This window comes from Scheffersomyces stipitis, chromosome 5 (genome assembly GCF_000209165.1).
Source record: "Scheffersomyces stipitis CBS 6054 chromosome 5, complete sequence".
Classification (NCBI taxonomy): domain Eukaryota; kingdom Fungi; phylum Ascomycota; class Pichiomycetes; order Serinales; family Debaryomycetaceae; genus Scheffersomyces; species Scheffersomyces stipitis.
This window is the reverse complement of record NC_009045.1, coordinates 160,350-179,950: the sequence shown is the minus strand read 5'-3', so window position 1 is coordinate 179,950 and position 19,601 is coordinate 160,350. Positions and strand designations below refer to the sequence as shown.

Genomic DNA, 19,601 nt, shown 5'->3' with positions numbered 1-19,601 from the left:
TGATTTGACCAATGGGGTAGAATTATGTATAGCTGAGTTGCAGCACACCCCACAGTACTGGACGACGTTTAGTGGCTACTATCGCGAAATCGCAACTATTTGTTATCAAGAATCATTTCCTTATCAAAAAGAACAGATAATAGATTTGTACCAAAATATAACTCTTGTGTATTCAAAATTCCTCCAAGATATCAAGAAATCAAATGGAAATAGTAAAGAAAGAGAAGCTATTCTCAAAAACAAGTTTGATGAAGTTCTTGCGACTATGAACAGTATTATTGGCGATCAAAAGAGAGATAGACAGGAGATGCAAAGCGAACTTCAAAACTACAATACCCACCTTAAGTTTGTACTACATGATTCTATTCTGTTACTAAAGGATTATTCTGAAGAGGTGGACACATTTCTAGGAAATATCGATGGACATTTCACTTCTATCATTTCCCAATTGGATGAATTGTCCACAGAAATTGTGAACAAGAAGAGCAACATCGATGTAGTCATTGATGAAGTTTCAGAAAAAGTGTTAGCTTCTTCTCAAAATTCAGTTAAGATAGTGGAATACATGGAAAATAAGCTAGAAAAACTAATTTCCTCGACTGGTATGAATCAGGAGTTAACGAACGAGTTGCTGATCATTCTACAGAAAGATAAAGGAATTGTCCTGGATATGAATCTGGCAATCTCGGTAAACAACCAACTAATTATTCATCAACACGAGCTTATAGAAGAGAGACTAGAGAGTGCTATAAAAGGACTCACACAAACATACGAAAAGCAACTAGATTCTTTTCTAAACCATTCCAAATTAAAGGTAGAAGAATCTATTAATGAATCAGTAATTGTAATGGAGACATATTTGGAAAACACGAAAGTTAAGATGGAGCATATGAGCGCCAACGTTGGACTCTTGATAAACGAAGTCAACAATTTCACCGCATACATTTTTGACATGTTTTCTTCCATTAACAGAATCAATCCACTCCTCAAAATCGGCCTTCCTTTCTCGAGAATATGGAATAGGATCACTACTGCAACATACAGAGTGGTGATTTCAAGCTCCTTTTTCATTATTTTCTTGCTAACAATTCGGTACTTTCCCAAACTGAAGAAAATTTCATTGTCATTCAAGAGCAAGAATCTTTTCAGGAAAATGTGGTTCGTGCTTCGAGGTGTATTAATGGGAACTTCTATAGTGTTGGGAGTGGTGAGCGCTCTCATAATAGTGAGACTACTACAATATGTACAGAGATACCGAACGGAGATGGAAATATGAAAACAGAAGAGAACACACGAATGACAAACTTTATACCAGAAGGTTCTAATAGCGCATGTAAATCCAGAAAACAGCTCCAAGTTCTTGCAATATGTGCCAGCATGTAAGTCCAGATTTAGTCGCCTGAAATTGCTGCGAAATCTAGCTGCATCACACGATAAGACTTTACATTTGGAACATAACCAGACAGGTCATGTGACCTAATATGGGGGAACATAGTCATTCCAATTCTTACCATTTCCTACCGCATCTTGCTTCTACACTGGAGTGGTTTACTTTGAAGACTAAGCTTATGGAGGCATTATAATTTGGTATGTTTCATTGACCATGCCTCTCAGTTGTCTCAATCTCCTACCATTAGTGCTATGGAGTTCTTTTGTGTCGATTCTAGCTGCCGCTCAGCAACAGTTCTTCAATTTAAAGCCATCTCAAGAGGTTCCTAAACCAATTGACCGAGACATATATTCAAATCTTTTTACTTACGCTCACCTCATAGATATCTCATATTGTATATCTAGCGTTGGAGGAATAAGTGAACCATTTCAATGTGATTTGAGCTGTGAAGAACGGTTTCCTAATGTGACTTTGGCGTACCAATGGTATTTCGATGATCTGGTAACAGGATACATAGCCACTACCTATGCCAACATCTTTAATTATAACGATACAAGCACTGAAAAACCACCGAAGAAGACAATTATAGTCTCACTCAGAGGTACACGATCGTTTTTCGACTCTTACACTGATTTGAAAGTCGACATGGTACAATATTCCAACCTTAGACACAAACTCCCGTATTGCGGAGACAATTGCAAAGTTCACAAAGGATTCTTTGAATACTACATCCACACTCTTCTTAATATCAGAGTAGTTTTAGACAAGGAATTAAACTATGAAAACTGCGAGTTGCTCATTGTGGGCCATTCAATGGGAGGAAGTGTAGCTCTTTTACTCGCGCTACATTATCTAGATCTAGGGTATGTCCAAATGACTTTGGTGACAATGGGACAACCTTTAGTAGGAAACAGAGAGTTTGTCAAGTGGGTTGACAAGGTAATGGGTAGTAATATTGAACCCAAACACAACACCTACAATAGAAAGTACTTCCGAATAGTACATAAGAATGATATTGTGACCACTATCCCGAATAACAACATTTTGAACGCCTATCACCAGTTTGACAACCAGATCTACTTGAACTGCTCGTCAGACACAACAGTACCATTCCCAGATACAGTGGTGGATTGTGTAACGGGAGACAATCCTTACTGTATCAGGAAAGACTTCCAGGGCATCAGCCTAATAGACTACATTAGTCGCAACTATTTTAAAAGTCACAACACGTACTTTCGTAAGCTAGGGCTTTGCGGAATGAAAATCAAATAGTTAGAAGACTTTCTATAATATATACAAATGCTACCTTCTACTGAAACCAAACCGTGGTAATTCGTTATCGTCGTCATCGTCATCGACATCATGGTGAACATGTGACAGAGTAGTTTTTGTTGCAACACTTCTGGACTTTGCTCTAGGTTTGGTGGGTTCCTGTGGTTGAGAGTCTTCGTCTACAAATAGTGACGGCTCTTGGCTTCTCAGTTTATGCCTTTTTGACGCGAAAGAGAACGTTTCTGTTCCAACCTCTTCATTTTCGTCTGAATCTTCGTCTATTCTTTTCACATCAAGCATGTGGCCACTAAAGTCTTTGGTGAGCTGCCTCTCTCCCTGTAACATCTCGACACCTTCCGCTGTCTTGTTTTCTGAAGCAAAGTTAATCTCATTATTTACGGTATATGACCCCATTCCCACATACGTTCTTGTGACTTGAGGTTTTAGTTTCATATTCTTCTTGAATGCTTTGAAATTTTTACGTCCCTTATATTTTTCAGTAAAGGATGAGGTCAATTCATCACTATTCACTGGGACTTTACGCAATTTCACTTCTATCGTTTCAACAATAGCAAGATTAGATAGATTTAAAGGTAAGCTATCCTCATCCAAGCCGTCTTCTATACCCAATTCCAACTTTATAGAGTCGCTTGCTTGCTCCTTTGTCCGTTTGATAGCATCGATCAAGGACACTTTGGGGGTAAACTTCGGGAGTTTCTTTGGTCGTTCTATAGAATCTTCGTGCCCAACATGTCTTTTACGTTCTTGAACCGGTATTTCTACAGGCTCTCGCTCTTCCGCTATTTCTTTGTCGGTGTTGGAACTAGACTCATGTTCTGTTATTGGAGGAGTTGTTTCTTTCGTTACTGTAGATTTCTGCTCATCCTCGTCTTGTTCTTTAGAATCTTTTGTAGATGGAAGTACTTCATGGCTGTCGCTAGAATCTTGAGTTGGTGGTGCACTAAAGTCAAAAAAATGTAGCTTATTGACTTTCTCGTATTTTCTTCTTTTTCTTGCTTCTGGCTGTGTTTGGGTTCTTTTCTTGTCTTCGGAAACTTCTACTTGTACAGTTGTAGACTCTCTAGGCTCTAGGTCACCAATATTAATAATATGTAAATTGCTGATTGAGATGGCTTTCAATGATTCCCAAAGCTGCTCTTCAGTAACTACAAGGGAATCCTTATACTTCAGCAACTCATTGGTGATAACTGGCGCAGATTTACCATCCACAAGAAATAGAACCTTTTCGTTCTTAGCCTTAACTTCTAACTTGATATCTTGGAGTAGTTTGTCCCCGCGAAAGCTTCCATGGAATTCGTAATCTTTTAATTTTATAGGTATGGAAGTTCCTCCCATTGAACTAATCAAGTCGTATGAGATATCTTTGCTATAAGAAATAGACACTCCAAACACTCCATCTAGGAGATGCAGACGTCTTACGGTGGGCAATAAGAAAGCACTCTGATTTGGTAAATATCGGTGCCAATCCAAATCTAAGAACCAGTCCGTACCAGAAGTTTCATCTTTTACAGAAGCTATCCAGCTTTTATCGACAACCGGTATACTTCGCAGCAAGGCTATTGCAAGTTCTGCGTTCAAATTGTCACTTGTGGTGTAGTGATGTGTTGCTACGGAAGGACTTGATATCCTGAAGTCAGCCCCACTACGATGTGCTTCCTCGAGATCATCTTTATCGCTATCAGAACTACTGATATTGAAAGGTTTCCATTCAAGAACTACAGGGTAATCCTTCGTCTCTGTTGAACCATCGCTGCTGCTACTACTGACACTGCTTGAAAGCTCCAAAACAATACGTGTTTCGGTTTTGTATGTTAGCAAAATCGGATCCTTGACCCCTTTGGCGAGTTTATAGGTCTTTCCATTTATAGTGGAGCGAGCCCTGGTGAGCACTTTCACTGAGACCGGGGTAATATAAGATGCATCGCCAAGTCTATCTTTTTCCACTTTAGCGATTTCTACTTCCAATTGGTACCTCGAGATCTGCTGTGCATAGAAACGAAAGTTACAATCCTCGTATCTTCCTAGAACATAGGATTTTCCATTTCGTAGTACTCGGACTTCTATAGAAATGTTAGTATTGCAATTCAGTAGCAATTGAGAACATATTGAAAGTGAAAAGTATACAGTTACATACCTTCATTGGGGTCTCCTTCGTGGGTAGCTATCCACATTGAAACTACAATTTGTGAAGATAAGAAGAAGTACTGGATTATGTTTGACAATTGTAGATTAATATTAGAGAAATTGAAATATACCGTGCGCGCAGTTTTAGCCATGAAGAAAATGTTAGTTTCTGAAGAGAATCATCATGTAACTGATTAAATTAGGTCAATATATGTATTTGTAGTGGATAATGTAAATGAGTAAACGTATAGTTTAAGTCAAAGGCAATTTCTCTGTTCAATATGAACTTGCTGCCGCCAATACAATCCAGAATATTCTACGACAATCTACCGAGATTCGGTGCATTCAAATAGCTAGATATACACTTATGGGACAGACATGCAAGAAGCATTTGCTTTTTGTAAAAGTTCGAAATGCTGTAAATTGGAAGAGCATCCCATTACTCCTCCTCTATTAATAAGTTTTATAACACTTTTTAAGCCTTCACCTTCTTTGGCTTCTCAATCTTGTTAGCTTTCTTAGCTGACTTCTTGACGACCTTCTTGTTCTTGGTGTTCATCTTCTTACCGATAATCTTAGCAACGTCGTCGACGGCACCCAATTCCAACAATCCCTTTTCGAATGCAGACAACTTTGGACCAGAAATACTTTCACTAGTCTTAGCAGCCTTGACATTCTCTACAACATCTTCTTCATCGTACAACTTTTCTGCGTAAAACAATGGCAACGAGGGAGATGCAGTCGTCTTCAAGTTCACACTTCTCAAGGTATCCTTTTCAAACAAAGACAAGGCATCTTGCAAGTTTTGGCTCAATTCTTCTTCGCTGAAGGTGGAATTGACCGATCCGATCTTAATAGAGACGTTGACACCCATAGGTGGCAAGTAGTATGTGGACTGAAGGCATTTTTCAACTTGGTTCTTGATGGTGACAATGGAGATTTCCTTGGTGTTACTCGAGGTGGTGACTCTGATAGGCAATGGGATCTTGTTGCTACCGTTTCCGTAGAAAATCTTTCCCAACAATGTAGGCATCAAGTTCAACAAGGCATCGTCTACAAGGAACAAGTCATAGTCAGCATGAAATTGACGACGTTTTTCAAAGTTCTTGAATTCAGCCTTCAACGACTTCAATGGGAGAATCTGTGAAACAGTGGGCAAACTGGCGTTCTCGAGAGCCTCGATTTGTTCTGTGGTAGTGGCCAATTGATCTCTGACAATCAAACAAGTCTTCAAGCTCGTCTGGTCATAGATGGATTTGGTCAATTTTATTAACTTGGGCTTGAACTGAGGCTTTTCTGAGAAAAACTTCTTAGTATGAATCTGTAAATACAAGTTTTTCTTTTCGTCTTCGTCAGATTCGTCAAACAAGCCTGTCGATTTAGTGTCTTTGCTCTTGGATTCTTCTCTCTTTAAGAACTTAGACAACTCAGAAATAGCCTTTGATGCCACTTTAGAAGAGACGATCTCGCTGCTAACAGTGCTGGTAGACAACTTAGAGGCTGCAGGTTTGGATTCTTCAACCTTTTCTTCGGTTGCTTGTGCCTTGGCTCTTTTTGCTGTGATCTTTTTAACTTTTTCTGCTGTAGGAGATGAGGTAGCAGAGCTCGATTTTATGGCTCCTACCTTCTTGCTTTTGGCAGAGACTGGTGTTCTTGGAGAGTCTAAGCCCCTGGATCTCGTTCTGGCCATCTTGATGTGTTTATATAGCAAGAAGTCTTTATTTTTGAAGCAAAGCACCTTCTCTTCCTTTTTGAAAAACTATTCGAAATTATATGTTAGTCTCATCTCTTCTAGCAAAAAAAATTCAGCCTACGAATCACGTGCCAGATCAGTTTTCCAAATGTAGTAGAGAGTGATACGAAGGAAGATAAAGAGTACGAAAAACAAAGAGAGAATCGAGTCATATGTTCAAATGCTTATGATACCCTTCTCTAATAGCTTCTTAAATCTTTGGAAAGAGTTTGATAACAAGAATTAAAAAATCTTACTATGTGGTTGCAACCTCCACTTATGTAGACTTTGATCTTTATGGTACTATATGTAGTCTCATATAATCAGTATACCTTTCTTCTTTTACTCTACAATAGCATACAAGATATTTATCAATTAAGTGCTCTCTTTTATGTGTATAACATTCTCATATATCGAAAGAGGGTGGCATGGCTGTTTTAGCCAACGTCTTGCTTTTCACAGATTGTCTTCTTAGATTCTCGTTCTTGATAGAGTCCAACACTATGGCTGGTACGCCGTTATCTATGTTCTGGAACAATATCTCTGGCTGACTAGACAAATCGTATTCTTCACCATAAGACAATGGAATTGTATCAGTACTACTTTTATCATCTTCGGTGTTTTCTCCATTTTCTGTCCTTATTTCATTTTCTGATATATTGTCTATCTCCATTTCGCCTTCTTCATCTTTGTATTTTCTAACAATAGAGCTATCGAATCCTCCCAAACGTTCCCAGAGAAGATGTGAAAGCTCTTGTGGTGAATACATTGTCTTTTCATTTGGTCCTTCTTCGGCTTTGTCCCAGTGGTCCCATTCAGAATGCGGAGAAAGTGGTGGAGAAATGAGAAAACGACGACTGTCGCTTTCCAGCGGGAGTTCGAGATATTCTACATGGACCAGATCCTTCCAGCTGACCTCTACTTCCTGTGACTGGTTTCCCGCAGCTAGGAACATATCTGGCTGGTTAACTATGCTGAACTTATTGTCTTTTATACTGTAAGAGATTCTGATGTGGTTCCATTCAGGCGAGGATTTGAGCAACATGGCAATTTCTGTCGAGATTTGGCTTGTCTCGCAGATAATTATGATTCTACCGAACCGAGGAAGAGACACCAACTCGACCAAATAGTTGTTTTCCAGCGAAATGTAATCGACCAAGGGCTGGGGGTTGCCTAAAAGTTCATCTGACAAATGGGTCAAGATTAGCGTGTTGGTTGCACTCCGGATTCCAGAGACTATCATGGTGTATTTATTGTATGTTGTGCTTGGATTTACAATGCTATCTAATTGTCAAAGTAAAAACTTGTCGGTTCCATATTCTAGATACTTGAAGAAAGAATTGTATTTGATATTATTAGCACTCGTATGGAGAGGCTCGATAAGGTTCGCTTCTCATGCAGGACAGAAATGTTGATTAAAGGTGGGCACTCCAGAGATTATAGACACACAAATATACTCCATTTAATATCTGCAACTCCTTCTTTCTCTGAAGTAACTCCTCCCTACTGATTGAATATTGGCAAGACTGCCTGGTTATCTCCGCTGTCACCTTTACTCAAGCAAAACTCAGCCTCTACTAGCCTTTCTTTGCCCAGTGCCAACAAGTATGCCGAAAAAACATAGCTGCGAAATCCAGAAGTTGCAGCAATGGAACCTGAAAATTATGCACTACATATAAAATAATCAGAAGTATGAAAAATAGGATTTTGATAAGCAACTCAAAAGTTCAACAAATCTAGATATACTACTTTATCTATGTGAGTAATGGTTCAGATGAATATACAATAACATCGTATCAAACTCTATATCTATGCGTGTATTGATCGTATAAGCGTAAAGCACAAACATGCTTCGAGACATCGTCTCCTATTTTATATATGCTGATTAATGTTTTTAGAGGTTATGTCTCAACGGAGGTTCATCATTTTTTTGAGGCTGGTGCTATCTCCTTTGCCCATGAGAGTTCCATCGTCGTCCTCATTACTGGCTCTTTCATGACCACCGTCTTTTCTGCCTTGTTTGTAGAGATCAAACAACGACCAGAACTTCAAGTTCTCGTCCCCGGCCACAGTAGCCAAGGTCATGTTATCAGGACTCAAGCATCCAGAGAGGATTCGTGAGTCATGTGCACCAATGATCTCTCCAGTTTTCTGGAGTGTGGGATAGTTGAACAATGAGATGTTGTTCGTTGGAAATCCATGGGTAGCCACAATCTCAAGACCTGTGCCAGAGGCATAACCCCAGTTCAAGGAACTGATTTGAGAACCTGTCTCAATGGTGTTGACTCTGGCTCCTGTAGTGGAATTCCAGAAGTTGATGGTTTTGTCACTCGAACCACCACCAGTAGCTAAAAGAGAAGGCTGATAGGGACACCATGAAATAGCCTTGACAGCTGCTTTATGGTTGGCTTTGGTGAACAAGGGTTGGGCAGTGTTGACCCCACTTAGTGTATTCTGCTGTGACTGTCTAACATCCCAGATACAGACCAAGTTATCGTTGCCTCCGGTTGCAAAATGCTGACCATCACTACGGTACTCAATTCCACAGACTTCGGCTGTGTGAGTGTTTTCCATCTTGGTGACTACATGCTGGGCAATTCTGACGTCCGAGTGGTACAAACTCCCCACTCGGGAACCACTTGTTAAGATATGCTGGTTCCAGGCTTGCGATGCTATTCTAGTTTGGTGGTTCTCACAGTTGATGGTCCGGAGCTTGCTATTGGTTTCTATGTCCCAAATCTCCAACGTTCCATCGTCTTTACCAATAGAAATATAGGAGCCATCATCAGACCATCTCAAAGAAGTAACAAGCGTCTTGTTGGGCAACTCACAAAGTATACCCACAGATCCTGTGGATGCGTTCCAAACGTATATGGCATCTTCCAAGCCAATAGCAAGCAAATTGGTCAGAGACCAAGCCAACAAGTTGAGATAGAAGTCGTCTACGTAACCTGGGGCGTCCAAAACCCTTTCTGGAGCGGTTGGGATCTTCTTTGCTCTTGCCGAGGCTGCAGCTGGGCGAAGCGAAGATTTACTGGTCAACTTGGACTTTACATCATTAGCTCCCGTGATATGACTGAATAAATTTGTGGGTTTCTTTCTTTCAGGAGGCAATGGCTGGTACAACAATACCCTAGAGTTCATCTCAATCCCACATGCTTCAGCTACATGGTGCTGATAAATTTTCGAAGTCTGAGCCTTAATATGGGTTTGTGGAGATGCATTGGGGTGTGGATTGGTTGTTTCCGTCTGGAGTTTACTTGAAATGGAGTTATGGCGAGAAGGAATGAACCGGTCAGAAGTGCTTGGCTGGTCTGTTCCTGCCAGTCCCCCACCACTAATCATAGAAGTTGTTCTGCGAAGCTTCTGCTTTGGTGGTGATAATGTTAAGCTGGGGATAGTCAATGTCGATTTTGATCTGATAGTGGGAAGGGGAGGTTTCAACAAGACTGGTCTAGCAAATTTGGATTGCCTTGGGTTAGTCACCAGTAATCCCAAATCATCTTTGGAACTAGAAGGAATGAACTGGTCGACAGAACTTCCAGCCGAGTTTTTCCTTGGTTGTGCTTGATTCAAGTAGATTGTCCTATTAGTAACGTTGGGACTCATGCTATGCAAATGAAGTCTTTTGCCAGGTGACTGTACACCTGGATGCTGTTCCTGAGTGGGAGAATTGTGGTAAGTTCTCTTCTTAGGATTGTTAGACTTGAGGAGGTCTGGATTGAAGATCGAGCCAACCTCCTTGTTCTCTCCTGAAGAAGGAAAAACCAATTCTCCCGAAGATGTTCCCAAACGTGTCGGCGATGTCAGAAATACCGAATGTGACATCCTAAATACTGCTAATGGTCTATAAGTCTTGATCTGTGGTTGGCTTGCAAATAAAAATGTCCATTAAAGCTGAACGCAAGCAATTAAACGGTGAATCGTGATGAAAAAAAAAGAGGCAGTCTGAAACAGTTTTTAGTTCGCCAAAGAGGAAAAAAGTCGTGATTCAATGTTCACAGAGATTCAATGTTCAACAGGACCTGTCAAGTAGTGGAAGGGTATAGGGTTGGTAAAAGTTTGTTAAAGTTGCTCTATAGAAGAAAATGAGAATCTGGGCGGGAGATTATAAGGATCAGATGAGGCTTTAAGAATAATTGATTCTGAGTGATACAATTTTAGATTACCATCGATGGCCGCAGTAACACCACCTACTTTCGGAAATCTGCTGCCAACGACTAAGGATTGTAATTAGTATACTGCTTTAGTCGAAAAGCAAATTTTGCAATTATAAAGGACTCTATTTACAATACGCCCCTTTTAGGAAGTGATATTGGAAAAGTGTTGCTTTCGTGCAGGTGGAAGATGACGTAGATCACGTGAGTTTGTCGAATGCTCTAGGGAGTTGCTTTGGTACAGTGGGAAAAGGCTAGGGTTCTGAAATTCAAGTTGATGCATGGGTGAAACAGCTGCAATATTATGCGATGGAGGTATTGTTGTTGTTGATGTTAGATTCACACTTGACGAGATGTGGAACTTTGCACTGTTACCAAGAGTTTGTGTTCACTGTTTCAGTAGTGGAACGACAGTGGAGACTTTAACCGATAAGATTGTAAACAAAGAGAAATGACTTGATTGAGTACCAAGCCGTTTGTGGCCGTATTCAGACTTACAGTTGATCTGCTCCTCTCTTAATTTCGTCTATTTCTGGAGACTATGTGGAGGCTCCCAAAGAAGCCATATGGTTAAATGTCGCAATGTCGTCGTGTCTCTTGATTCCCGCGACATCGGCCAACTCCTTTCGTACTAGCGACTTTTACAGAGGCACAGCGTTGGTCCAACGACAAGGAAAGCATCTACTTTCATCGTGCCAAAAAAGTACAGTTTCATCTCAATCGAAGCAGGCATCAATTGCTAGTCTCCGTAAACATAAACCCAAGTTTCCATAGATCCGGAAGACCAATTTTTCGTGTTTCTATTTCATCCATTCTTCTCACAACCATATTACAATGCCAGCATACCATTCTACATTTCTTACGGAAGAATCTGCTGATAACAGAATTGTGGGCAACATAGTATTGTTACCTATCCATAGCAAGTTTAGAGGCCCAGCATATACCCCAGAACAAGAATATGACATTGTCGAAGAAGTCTTGGATTTATTCAGAGCCAACTCGTTCTTCAAGAACTTTGATATCAATGGTCCCGCTGACAGATTGTTGATCTACGGCATTTTGTTCGTAAGTGACTGTCTTTCCAAGTTGAACAAGTCAGTCAACTACAAGGAAGCAGTCAAAGTGTTGAATAACTTGTCGTTGGATAGTTTCAGTTTGCCAGGAGATATTGGTTTTCCTTTGAACTCTTATTTCCAGCCACCTGCCAACAGGAACGAGGCCGACTTGTTGAGATCGTATTTGCAACAATTCAGACAAGAGTTGGCTGATAGGTTGTTGTCGAGAATCTATGCTGGTGACGAGTCTACACCAAGCAAGTACTGGTTGGCATTCACCAAAAGAAGATTCATGAACACCAGTTTGTAGTAGCATTGAATGAATGATAAATTTGTAGAAATTGATTGTAATTAAACCGTATACTTGTAGTCATTAATGCAGCTTATAATAATAGCTATACAATAGCAACGTCCATTTGTGTGTCTATACATGGTAGTCAAATGGTGATTGCGATGCTTTTATGACTACGAATGCTATATATTGTCTTTGATTCTGACAAAAGGAATCCACACCCCGACCTTCTTCTTATACTCTACATACTCTTCATGAAAAAGCTTGTGGATCAAGAAGTATTCCTCAAACTCAATACGTACTGTGAAGAAATGGGCCAATATCACTATATTAGCAATGAGGTTGAGCCAATTGATACACAATAGTTGGGCTCCTATAGCAAAGCACCAGAACCCAAAGTAGCTGGGATGCCTCAAGATGCTGTAGATACCAGAAGTGACAAGTACGTGATCTTTGCGTCTATTTTCAGTCTCTATGAGATGAGAGAATGAAGAGCCACAGGTCTGGATAGCCCAGGCCCGTATTATAAGTCCAGAAACTATCATGGCTATCCCTATTCTCGGTATTACTTGGTTGTCAAGAAAACAATTGGTGACAAAGGAAATGATGGAGCTACGATGCACCAAATATTCCCAAACAGCAAATGTTTGCATGGCCCAAAACTGGAGGTTTCCTCGATTTCCATAGATCAAGAACGATTTGCTGGTAACTCTTGTGGGGTTGAAAAGATATGTGAACGAGAATTCAATCTGGAAGTAAAGCAGAAGAAACAAACCATATATTATGAGGTTGGAGTACTTAGAATCAGCGTGAAAATAGCTGATCAGGAGAATTCCTATGGCACCACCAATTCCAGCTGACACCATACAGATCTCCATCAACAGATTCAGCGCTGGACTGTAGAGGGACGACATCGAAAGCTCAGATCAAGGTCGCATATGGTCAAAATAAAGAGTGAAAAGCTGGACAGAACCAAGTCTATTTCAACAAGCGTATGAAGTTATTGAATTGTGATAGACCACTGTCTGAAATCTGAGAAGGAGAGTGTTGGTTTTGAAAGTACTGGAAATAAAAAACTGGCACATGCTGCATCGTGAAAAATTCCAGAGTATACTGAAAAATTGATTCTGAAAATTGGGGAAGGCATGAAGATCTGAATGTACAAGACATTGAATTTTGCAAAAGAAGTTAATACAGAAGATGAAGTAACGATAGCGATTACAAGTCTCCGATTAAAACAATTTTGACTGCAAATTCATCTGGACTCTTGTAGTGTAGTTTGTACTGACTATATAGTACCGTGGTAGGTTATTCAATTCACAATTTCACATATATTCTGGTTACGATGTCATATCTATTCTATTTGCAGAAGTCTACAATACACGATATCGGAACAATTCGTTATATCTTCTGAAAATCATCTCGATCTTCTCTTGTCTTCCCGTAAATGTAGACATAGACTCTACAGTATAAATTGTGCCATTCTGGAGCCTTCATACTATACTGAAAAAACTGAAAGTCGCACCACCATAATTTGTCTTCTCTGCTATCTTCCAGATATCTAATAGGCTTTTCATCTTGTGCATCTTTCTTTCGTATATTCCCATTACATATCTACACATGCCGCGGAGTCTTCATTATGCCCGGTATAATCCCGAACGAGTCAGTCTCCTTACTGTTTCGCTCAAATCAGTCTTTCTTGGAATAGTGATATCTACGAACCTCTGTTTGATAGTGCTCTATGGTTCGACCAAATGGATCAAACTCTCGTGGTACGCCGTATTCCTCGCTCTATTCCACATCCTCGAGTTTGTTTTCACTGTGATGTTTAACAACGCACAGGTAGACGACGACTCGTTCATCTTGGAAGATATGGAAATGCACGCCATGACCGTTCTAGCCATAATAGAGTACTTGATCCGAGTATACTACTTCCAAATCGACTCGTGGACCAAACCCACTTTGGTGGGATTAGCTACTCTACTTGTGGGACAATTCTGTCGTTCTGGCGCGATGTATACTGCCAGTGAATCTTTCAACCATTATATCCAACGCAATCAACAAGACTCTCACAAGTTGGTAACTACCGGTATCTACGGATATTTGAGGCACCCAAGCTATTTCGGATTTTTCTGGTGGTTTGTAGGGCTACAAGTGTTTCTCAATAATTGGATAGTCACAATCCTCGGTACTGTAATCTTGGGCAGCTTTTTCAAGAAGAGAATAGTCTTTGAAGAGATCTACTTGGTGCAATTCTTCAAGCAGGACTATATCAAATATCGAGAAGTTACAGGAACAGGCATCCCATTCATACGGTAAGTAGATGACTATTAGATCAGTTGTATAAATAATTTAAGGTGAATTTATAGACGATAGAAGTGAAACAAATAATCAATCATATATCTATCTATGAGAATCTAGCCATAAAAAGAAAATCCAAAATTTCCCTTGGCTGCGAAATTTTGAATTATTGGTTGCAATTAAATTTTTGGGGTTTAGTTCTTCTTCTTTGGGTCAACGCCAAAGCCGTTCACGTTTCTGTACATCATGACACCGTTGTCACCGTCAACAAACTGACAGGCTCTGGCAGATTTCCACAAAGATTTCCACATGTTTTCGTCACTGTACTGGTAGTGTTCACCCATGACCTTCTTGATAGCGATAGTGGCTTCTCTACCATTGTAGAATGGAATTCTCGAGACGTAGTGATGCAAGACGTGGGTTTCGATGATGTCGTGGAAAATGTGCTTACCGACAAAACCGAATTCACGGTCCATGGTGGCAGCAGCCCCTCTGGCGAAAGTCCATTGGTCAGCAGTGTAGTGAGGCATCTTTGGGTCGGAGTGCTGCAAGTAGGTGATGAACACCAACCAGTGGTTAACAAACAAGTAAGGCAAGAAGTAGTTGACAAGGATGTTGAAGCCACCGAAGTTCTTGTACCAGGTGTAGAGAACAGTCATCTGGATCAAGATACCAATGTCGGAGATGACGATATACCAGTAGTCTCTTCTTTCAAAGAGGACAGACGAAGGGTTAAAGTGGTTAGTGTTGAACTTGGAGATACCTTCCAAAGGTTGACCGGACACGTTCGAGACCAAGTAACCGAGCCAGCCTACGGATTGTTGGACAAACAACGAAATCAATGTGTAAATAGGAGAGTCAGCGACCAAGTCCTCCAAGTCTTCGACACCTCTGGCAGAAAGGAATCTTTCCTTGTTCTTAGGAACGAACACCATGTCTCTTGTCAAGTGAGCGGTAGCCTTGTGGTGCTTGGAGTGGGAGTACTTCCATGAGAAGTAAGGAACCAACAAGTATGAGTGCAACACCCAGCCAACGGTGTCGTTGACCCAGCCGTAGTCGGAGAAGGCCTGGTGTCCACACTCGTGGGCCAAGACCCAGATACCGGTACCAAACAAACCTTGGGTCCAGATGTAACCGGCCCAGGCTGCAGTTCTGAGGAAGACGTTAGGCAAGAACTGGATGTAGTTGTTGGCGAGGTAGCCGAGAGTGACCATGGCGAAGATGTCTCTGAAGACGTAGTAGAAGGACTCGAGCAATCTTCTTTCGTAGCAGTGCGAAGGAATGGCCGATAAAATGTCCTTGATGGTGTAGTCGGGAACATTGAACTGATTTCCGTAGGTGTCGATGGCAGACAACTTGGTGGTGTTCAAGGTGGCAACATTGCCCTTCTTGTTGATGGAGGCCGAGGTTGAGGCTCCTGTGGAGGTTCCAGATGAAGCAAGCGAAGACATGGCGAAAATGCTAAAAATTCAAACTGTCTATACTCTGCCAGATTAGATCAGAGGCAGAAAAAATCTAAGTAGATAGTAGGGAAAGGGACTGGAGAACGAAACGAAAGTCCAGAAATCAGACAAGGCTAGACCGCGAGACCGACAAAGATTTCAAGTCAGAAAGGAAGGATACACCTCTGTGAGACTAGTGCTAGAGAGAAGGTTCTGCAAAAAAAAATCCCACTTGGTCTTCCTTTCAGGATGGGATACTAATATATATTTTTTTCACCACTATCGGATCGCACTAAGAAAAAAAATTGAGAAAAATTTGTGGGTTTGTGGTTCAACGTTGTCCAACAAAACACGCCTACCGAAAGGGGACAATACTGCTGTACAGTCTGGGAGTCTACATAGAGTACGTAGTTAGAGCTGCCATACCTGGTTATCATTATTTGTAGCGCCTTTCATTGGATGCTCCAACAGAGTAATTCGGAAGAGAGAAGAGCCCGTCCAGCTTCTACGAACTTATACGATGGCCTGCCAACGTTTATAACCACCCCACCATCCCTGTTACGACGACTCGCTGTGAGCCCATCGCACCACTATTATCAGAAGCCGATCTAGCAAATGGGGCAAATTTCTTTTTTAAGCACACATCCATTGGCACAACGCTGGGGTTACTGGCTTTGTGACGGCTAGCTCGACAAACGTGAAATATGGAAAATCCTGAAGCAACCCGCACCGATAGAAGTTTCACAGCTTAGCTTGGCCGTTTCTGAGTGCACCACATGCCCGGCGCGAATGTGACAGCCATGGGGCCCACTGGGGAACCCGGCTATACTATACAAGTTCTGGAGCCCTTTCTGGAGCCCTTTCTGGAGCAATTGCGTATGGATGTATGTCTCTTCTTGCGGCCAATCAAAGCCCGCGAGTTCGGATAATCTCATCGGTGTGAGCTCACAATCTCGTTCATCAGCAGGATATCTCAGGGTCGTAAAAAGAAACTCTGAGCCTCGGGCAAGTGGACTTCGAACTATACGAGACTCAGGACGAAACAGGAAGTCGCAATTGAGTCTTCCATGGCGAACTTCACTGGAGTACCGTCTTGGAAATTCAGATGTGAAACTGTCTGAAGAACTCATTGTTAAATTGGAATATAATTTTCATCTACAATTTCTCTTGATAATTAATTCTGCTCCTGATAATTAATTCTGTTCAGTCTCTTGCTTTTTGATTCTCTCCAGTATGCATTCATATTTTTCGTTCATACCCATTCTTACTCAATTCTGCCATATTCATCTTATAGTCTTTATCATCGTAGTTATTCTACAATTCTAGTGTTGATTTCACATAATAGCTGTTTCCCGAATTAATTCTCATAGTTTATTTATCTACAAATTTCTCTATTTTACAAATTCTCATAGCTGACTTTTTAACTACTGGGACCCATTGATTTTATATATGTGATTTCCTCCATTCTCATGATATTTGTTTAATTTAATTGTTTGTCATAGTCTCTTGGTTGATTCTTATGCTTGTATTTATTTCTAGTTCTCATAGTGAATTCTCTGGATATTTCTAATGCTCATTGACATGATCTCTTATCTCTCCCTAATTTCTGTCTTTAAATCTTTACAAGATAACTGAAATTAACATGGATCTTGGTACAAAATATAGACACTCTTGCATCTACATTATGTACCCACGAACATTATACAGTCGGCATGTAGAATAAGCCACATGCTACACTATTTCTGGAGTGTTACTATGGCAGGTAGCATCTCTGTATTTGAAGCACTAAAATCTGCATTTCTCCACACTAAAAATCCTTTACTTTACAATCCTCGGCTCTACAAAACCATCGATAGTTCTATATTACTATACAATTGTCTCCAGACCAGTATCCATACTCTTTCGACAGTATTCTTGCATTCTCTATGCGCAGCCATCTATAATCAACGAATGTTGCTCAATCTCGTACTGTTCATATGAACATTGATATCCAACCTATCAGCATCCTCTTCAATCTTTCTCAATCTCTCGTTCTGGCTATCCACCTCTTGTCCCATAGTCTTAGCAGACGCACTCAACTTCTTAGCGTATAATCCAATCTGGTCCAAGTTGCCGGCAATCTCCTTTTCCATGTCATCATCTTCCGAGTCGTTTTCAAATTGGTAACGCTTGGCCGCATCCAAATGCTTTTCTCCAGCATACTTCTGGTGCACCTCGGAGTTTGTCGCATTGTTGGTGATACCCAGCTTCAATCTCTGTTCACTGGCATACATCTGCTGGCGATTGCTCTCACGCATATACTTTTCTTGTGCTTTTGCATTCTTAATATTCTCTTCTTGTTGACGTAATCTCAGTTTCTTATTGAACGGATTGCCGTAAGCTGGCACAAAAATCGACCGGTTCAATCGCCTGAGCTCACCGACCTTTTGTTCAGCAATACTCGTCTGCGTTTCAGACAATAGTATGTTCTGTTCCGCATTGTACAACCTCTCAGATTGTGCTCCCAACATTCCCATGGTGTTGGTAGCAGAAGCATCCGCTTCCTGGGCCATTCTCAACGTGTTTCTCGTAGAAGCCACCGACTCCTGCTTAACGAACCGTATATCTTGTTTTATAGACTCCACTTCTTCATCTTCAGAGTTGACCTGTTCCTCTTGTGGAATGTCCAAGTCGCCCTCGTCGTTGAGGTTCATATCGTCAAAGTCTTCGTTGAGATCTAATGTCGCATCATCGTGACGAAGCTGACTTCTAACGGGCTTCCTCTTTTCAATCATCACACTCGATACGTCATTCAAATCAATCGACTCAGTATCGCGCGCACCAGTAGTACTATGTCGGCTAGGTCTGGCTGTTCTTTGAGCGTATGGATCTCTTTGTGATGCAGCTGAAGATCTCGATGTAGAACTTCCGTAGGGACTACTTTGGCTCTGACCATTTGCTCCCAGATACTGTTGACCACCGTTAGTAGCCGATCCATATGGATTTGAAGATTGACTCTTTCCGTATGCATTTCCATTTCCGTTTCCATTGCCATTGCTAGTGCCATTGCCATAAGGGTTACTATTGACATCACTAGCATTCCCATTTGCGCCATTAGCATAAGGATTAGATCCTGGAGCTGTTTGGCCAACATTTGCATAAGGGTTGACTGGCGCTAATCCTTGTCTGTTGTTGCTTCTTTCCTGGGCATAACTACGGAAAGCACCGAACTTCTCCTGCCTTCCGCCTGCTGTAGTTGTCTTGGTGGAAATTCCCAGGTTGACCAAGTTGGATCTTATTTCCTCTTCGGTTGGCTCCTTTTTCTGGAACATCTTCTTGATACCCATCTTTGCTATTATGATTTGAAGATGTATGTGGACTTTGGAGAAGAAAGGGCTGCTATATATAGATGAAGGCAGGCTGGACTGAGGTGAAATAGATCATTGATTTTTGTTGTGCTGTGTATCATGCGTATATAGTCACGTGATACTATAAACGATAACATGCCCATTTGTATGTAAGAGAAAGTAGAATAAAAGTATGTTTAATGGAGTTTTTGAAGTTGGGGATATGTAGTATTGTGGTTAAATTCCAATCTTCGTTAGTCACTTGTGTCTATTTCGTGTTAGCTGGGGTACGACATTGTATTTGATTCTACGGTATTGCTGCGAAAAATCACGAATTTCAAAATTTAGCTAATAGTAGCAAGCCTTCCTACGAATTACAACTAGATAAGCATTTATTTTTGGTATTTAGTACTCGGTTGCAATTCTCATCAAGCATGGCTATCGAGACACAACCCAGTTGCACTTTACCGGTTCCAGTAATGGTGAGAG

General features: G+C 40.9%; 8 protein-coding genes across 8 annotated transcripts; 2 read left to right on the top strand and 6 right to left on the bottom strand. All coding sequences in view use genetic code 12, as the record gives it.

The window, feature by feature from the left end:
* Window positions 1-1,720: 1,720 nt before the first annotated feature.
* Window positions 1,721-2,662, top strand: LIP11 (triacylglycerol lipase; the record flags this gene model as incomplete). The annotated part of the gene is made up of 1 exon (XM_001385015.1): window positions 1,721-2,662. A coding segment is annotated over one exon (942 nt), but the record flags the coding sequence as incomplete, so codon positions are not given.
* A 2,845-nt stretch (window positions 2,663-5,507) lies between these two features.
* Window positions 5,508-6,497, bottom strand: CIC1 (protease substrate recruitment factor; the record flags this gene model as incomplete). Its single annotated transcript, XM_001384652.1, has 1 exon — window positions 5,508-6,497. A coding segment is annotated over one exon (990 nt), but the record flags the coding sequence as incomplete, so codon positions are not given.
* A 448-nt stretch (window positions 6,498-6,945) lies between these two features.
* Window positions 6,946-7,782, bottom strand: PICST_60474 (predicted protein; the record flags this gene model as incomplete). The annotated part of the gene is given in 3 exon segments (XM_001384651.1): window positions 6,946-7,106; window positions 7,143-7,443; window positions 7,462-7,782. 3 exon segments carry the CDS (start codon window positions 7,780-7,782, stop codon window positions 6,946-6,948), a joined length of 783 nt encoding a protein of 260 aa, XP_001384688.2.
* Window positions 7,783-8,447: 665 nt separating this feature from the next.
* Window positions 8,448-10,367, bottom strand: CDC20 (Anaphase promoting complex, Cdc20, Cdh1, and Ama1 subunits; the record flags this gene model as incomplete). Its single annotated transcript, XM_001384650.1, has 3 exons — window positions 8,448-10,011; window positions 10,066-10,288; window positions 10,334-10,367. 3 exons carry the CDS (start codon window positions 10,365-10,367, stop codon window positions 8,448-8,450), a joined length of 1,821 nt encoding a protein of 606 aa, XP_001384687.2.
* Window positions 10,368-11,376: 1,009 nt separating this feature from the next.
* ARC18 (subunit of the Arp2/3 complex) lies at window positions 11,377-12,090 on the top strand. Its single transcript, XM_001385014.1, has one exon. The coding sequence runs from the start codon at window positions 11,531-11,533 to the stop codon at window positions 12,059-12,061; it is 531 nt and encodes a 176-aa protein (XP_001385051.1). The 5' UTR covers window positions 11,377-11,530; the 3' UTR covers window positions 12,062-12,090.
* A 135-nt stretch (window positions 12,091-12,225) lies between these two features.
* PICST_60928 (predicted protein) lies at window positions 12,226-12,957 on the bottom strand (the record flags this gene model as incomplete). The annotated part of the gene is made up of 1 exon (XM_001384649.1): window positions 12,226-12,957. One exon carries the CDS (start codon window positions 12,955-12,957, stop codon window positions 12,226-12,228), a length of 732 nt encoding a protein of 243 aa, XP_001384686.2.
* A 759-nt stretch (window positions 12,958-13,716) lies between these two features.
* On the bottom strand, window positions 13,717-15,985 carry ODD1 (oleate delta-12 desaturase). The gene has a single exon (XM_001384648.1). It carries the CDS (start codon window positions 15,793-15,795, stop codon window positions 14,539-14,541), a length of 1,257 nt encoding a protein of 418 aa, XP_001384685.1. The 5' UTR covers window positions 15,796-15,985; the 3' UTR covers window positions 13,717-14,538.
* Window positions 15,986-17,565: 1,580 nt separating this feature from the next.
* SEC9 (Protein transport protein SEC9 plasma membrane t-SNARE) lies at window positions 17,566-19,128 on the bottom strand. The gene has a single exon (XM_001384647.1). The coding sequence runs from the start codon at window positions 19,110-19,112 to the stop codon at window positions 17,730-17,732; it is 1,383 nt and encodes a 460-aa protein (XP_001384684.2). The 5' UTR covers window positions 19,113-19,128; the 3' UTR covers window positions 17,566-17,729.
* Window positions 19,129-19,601: the final 473 nt, after the last annotated feature.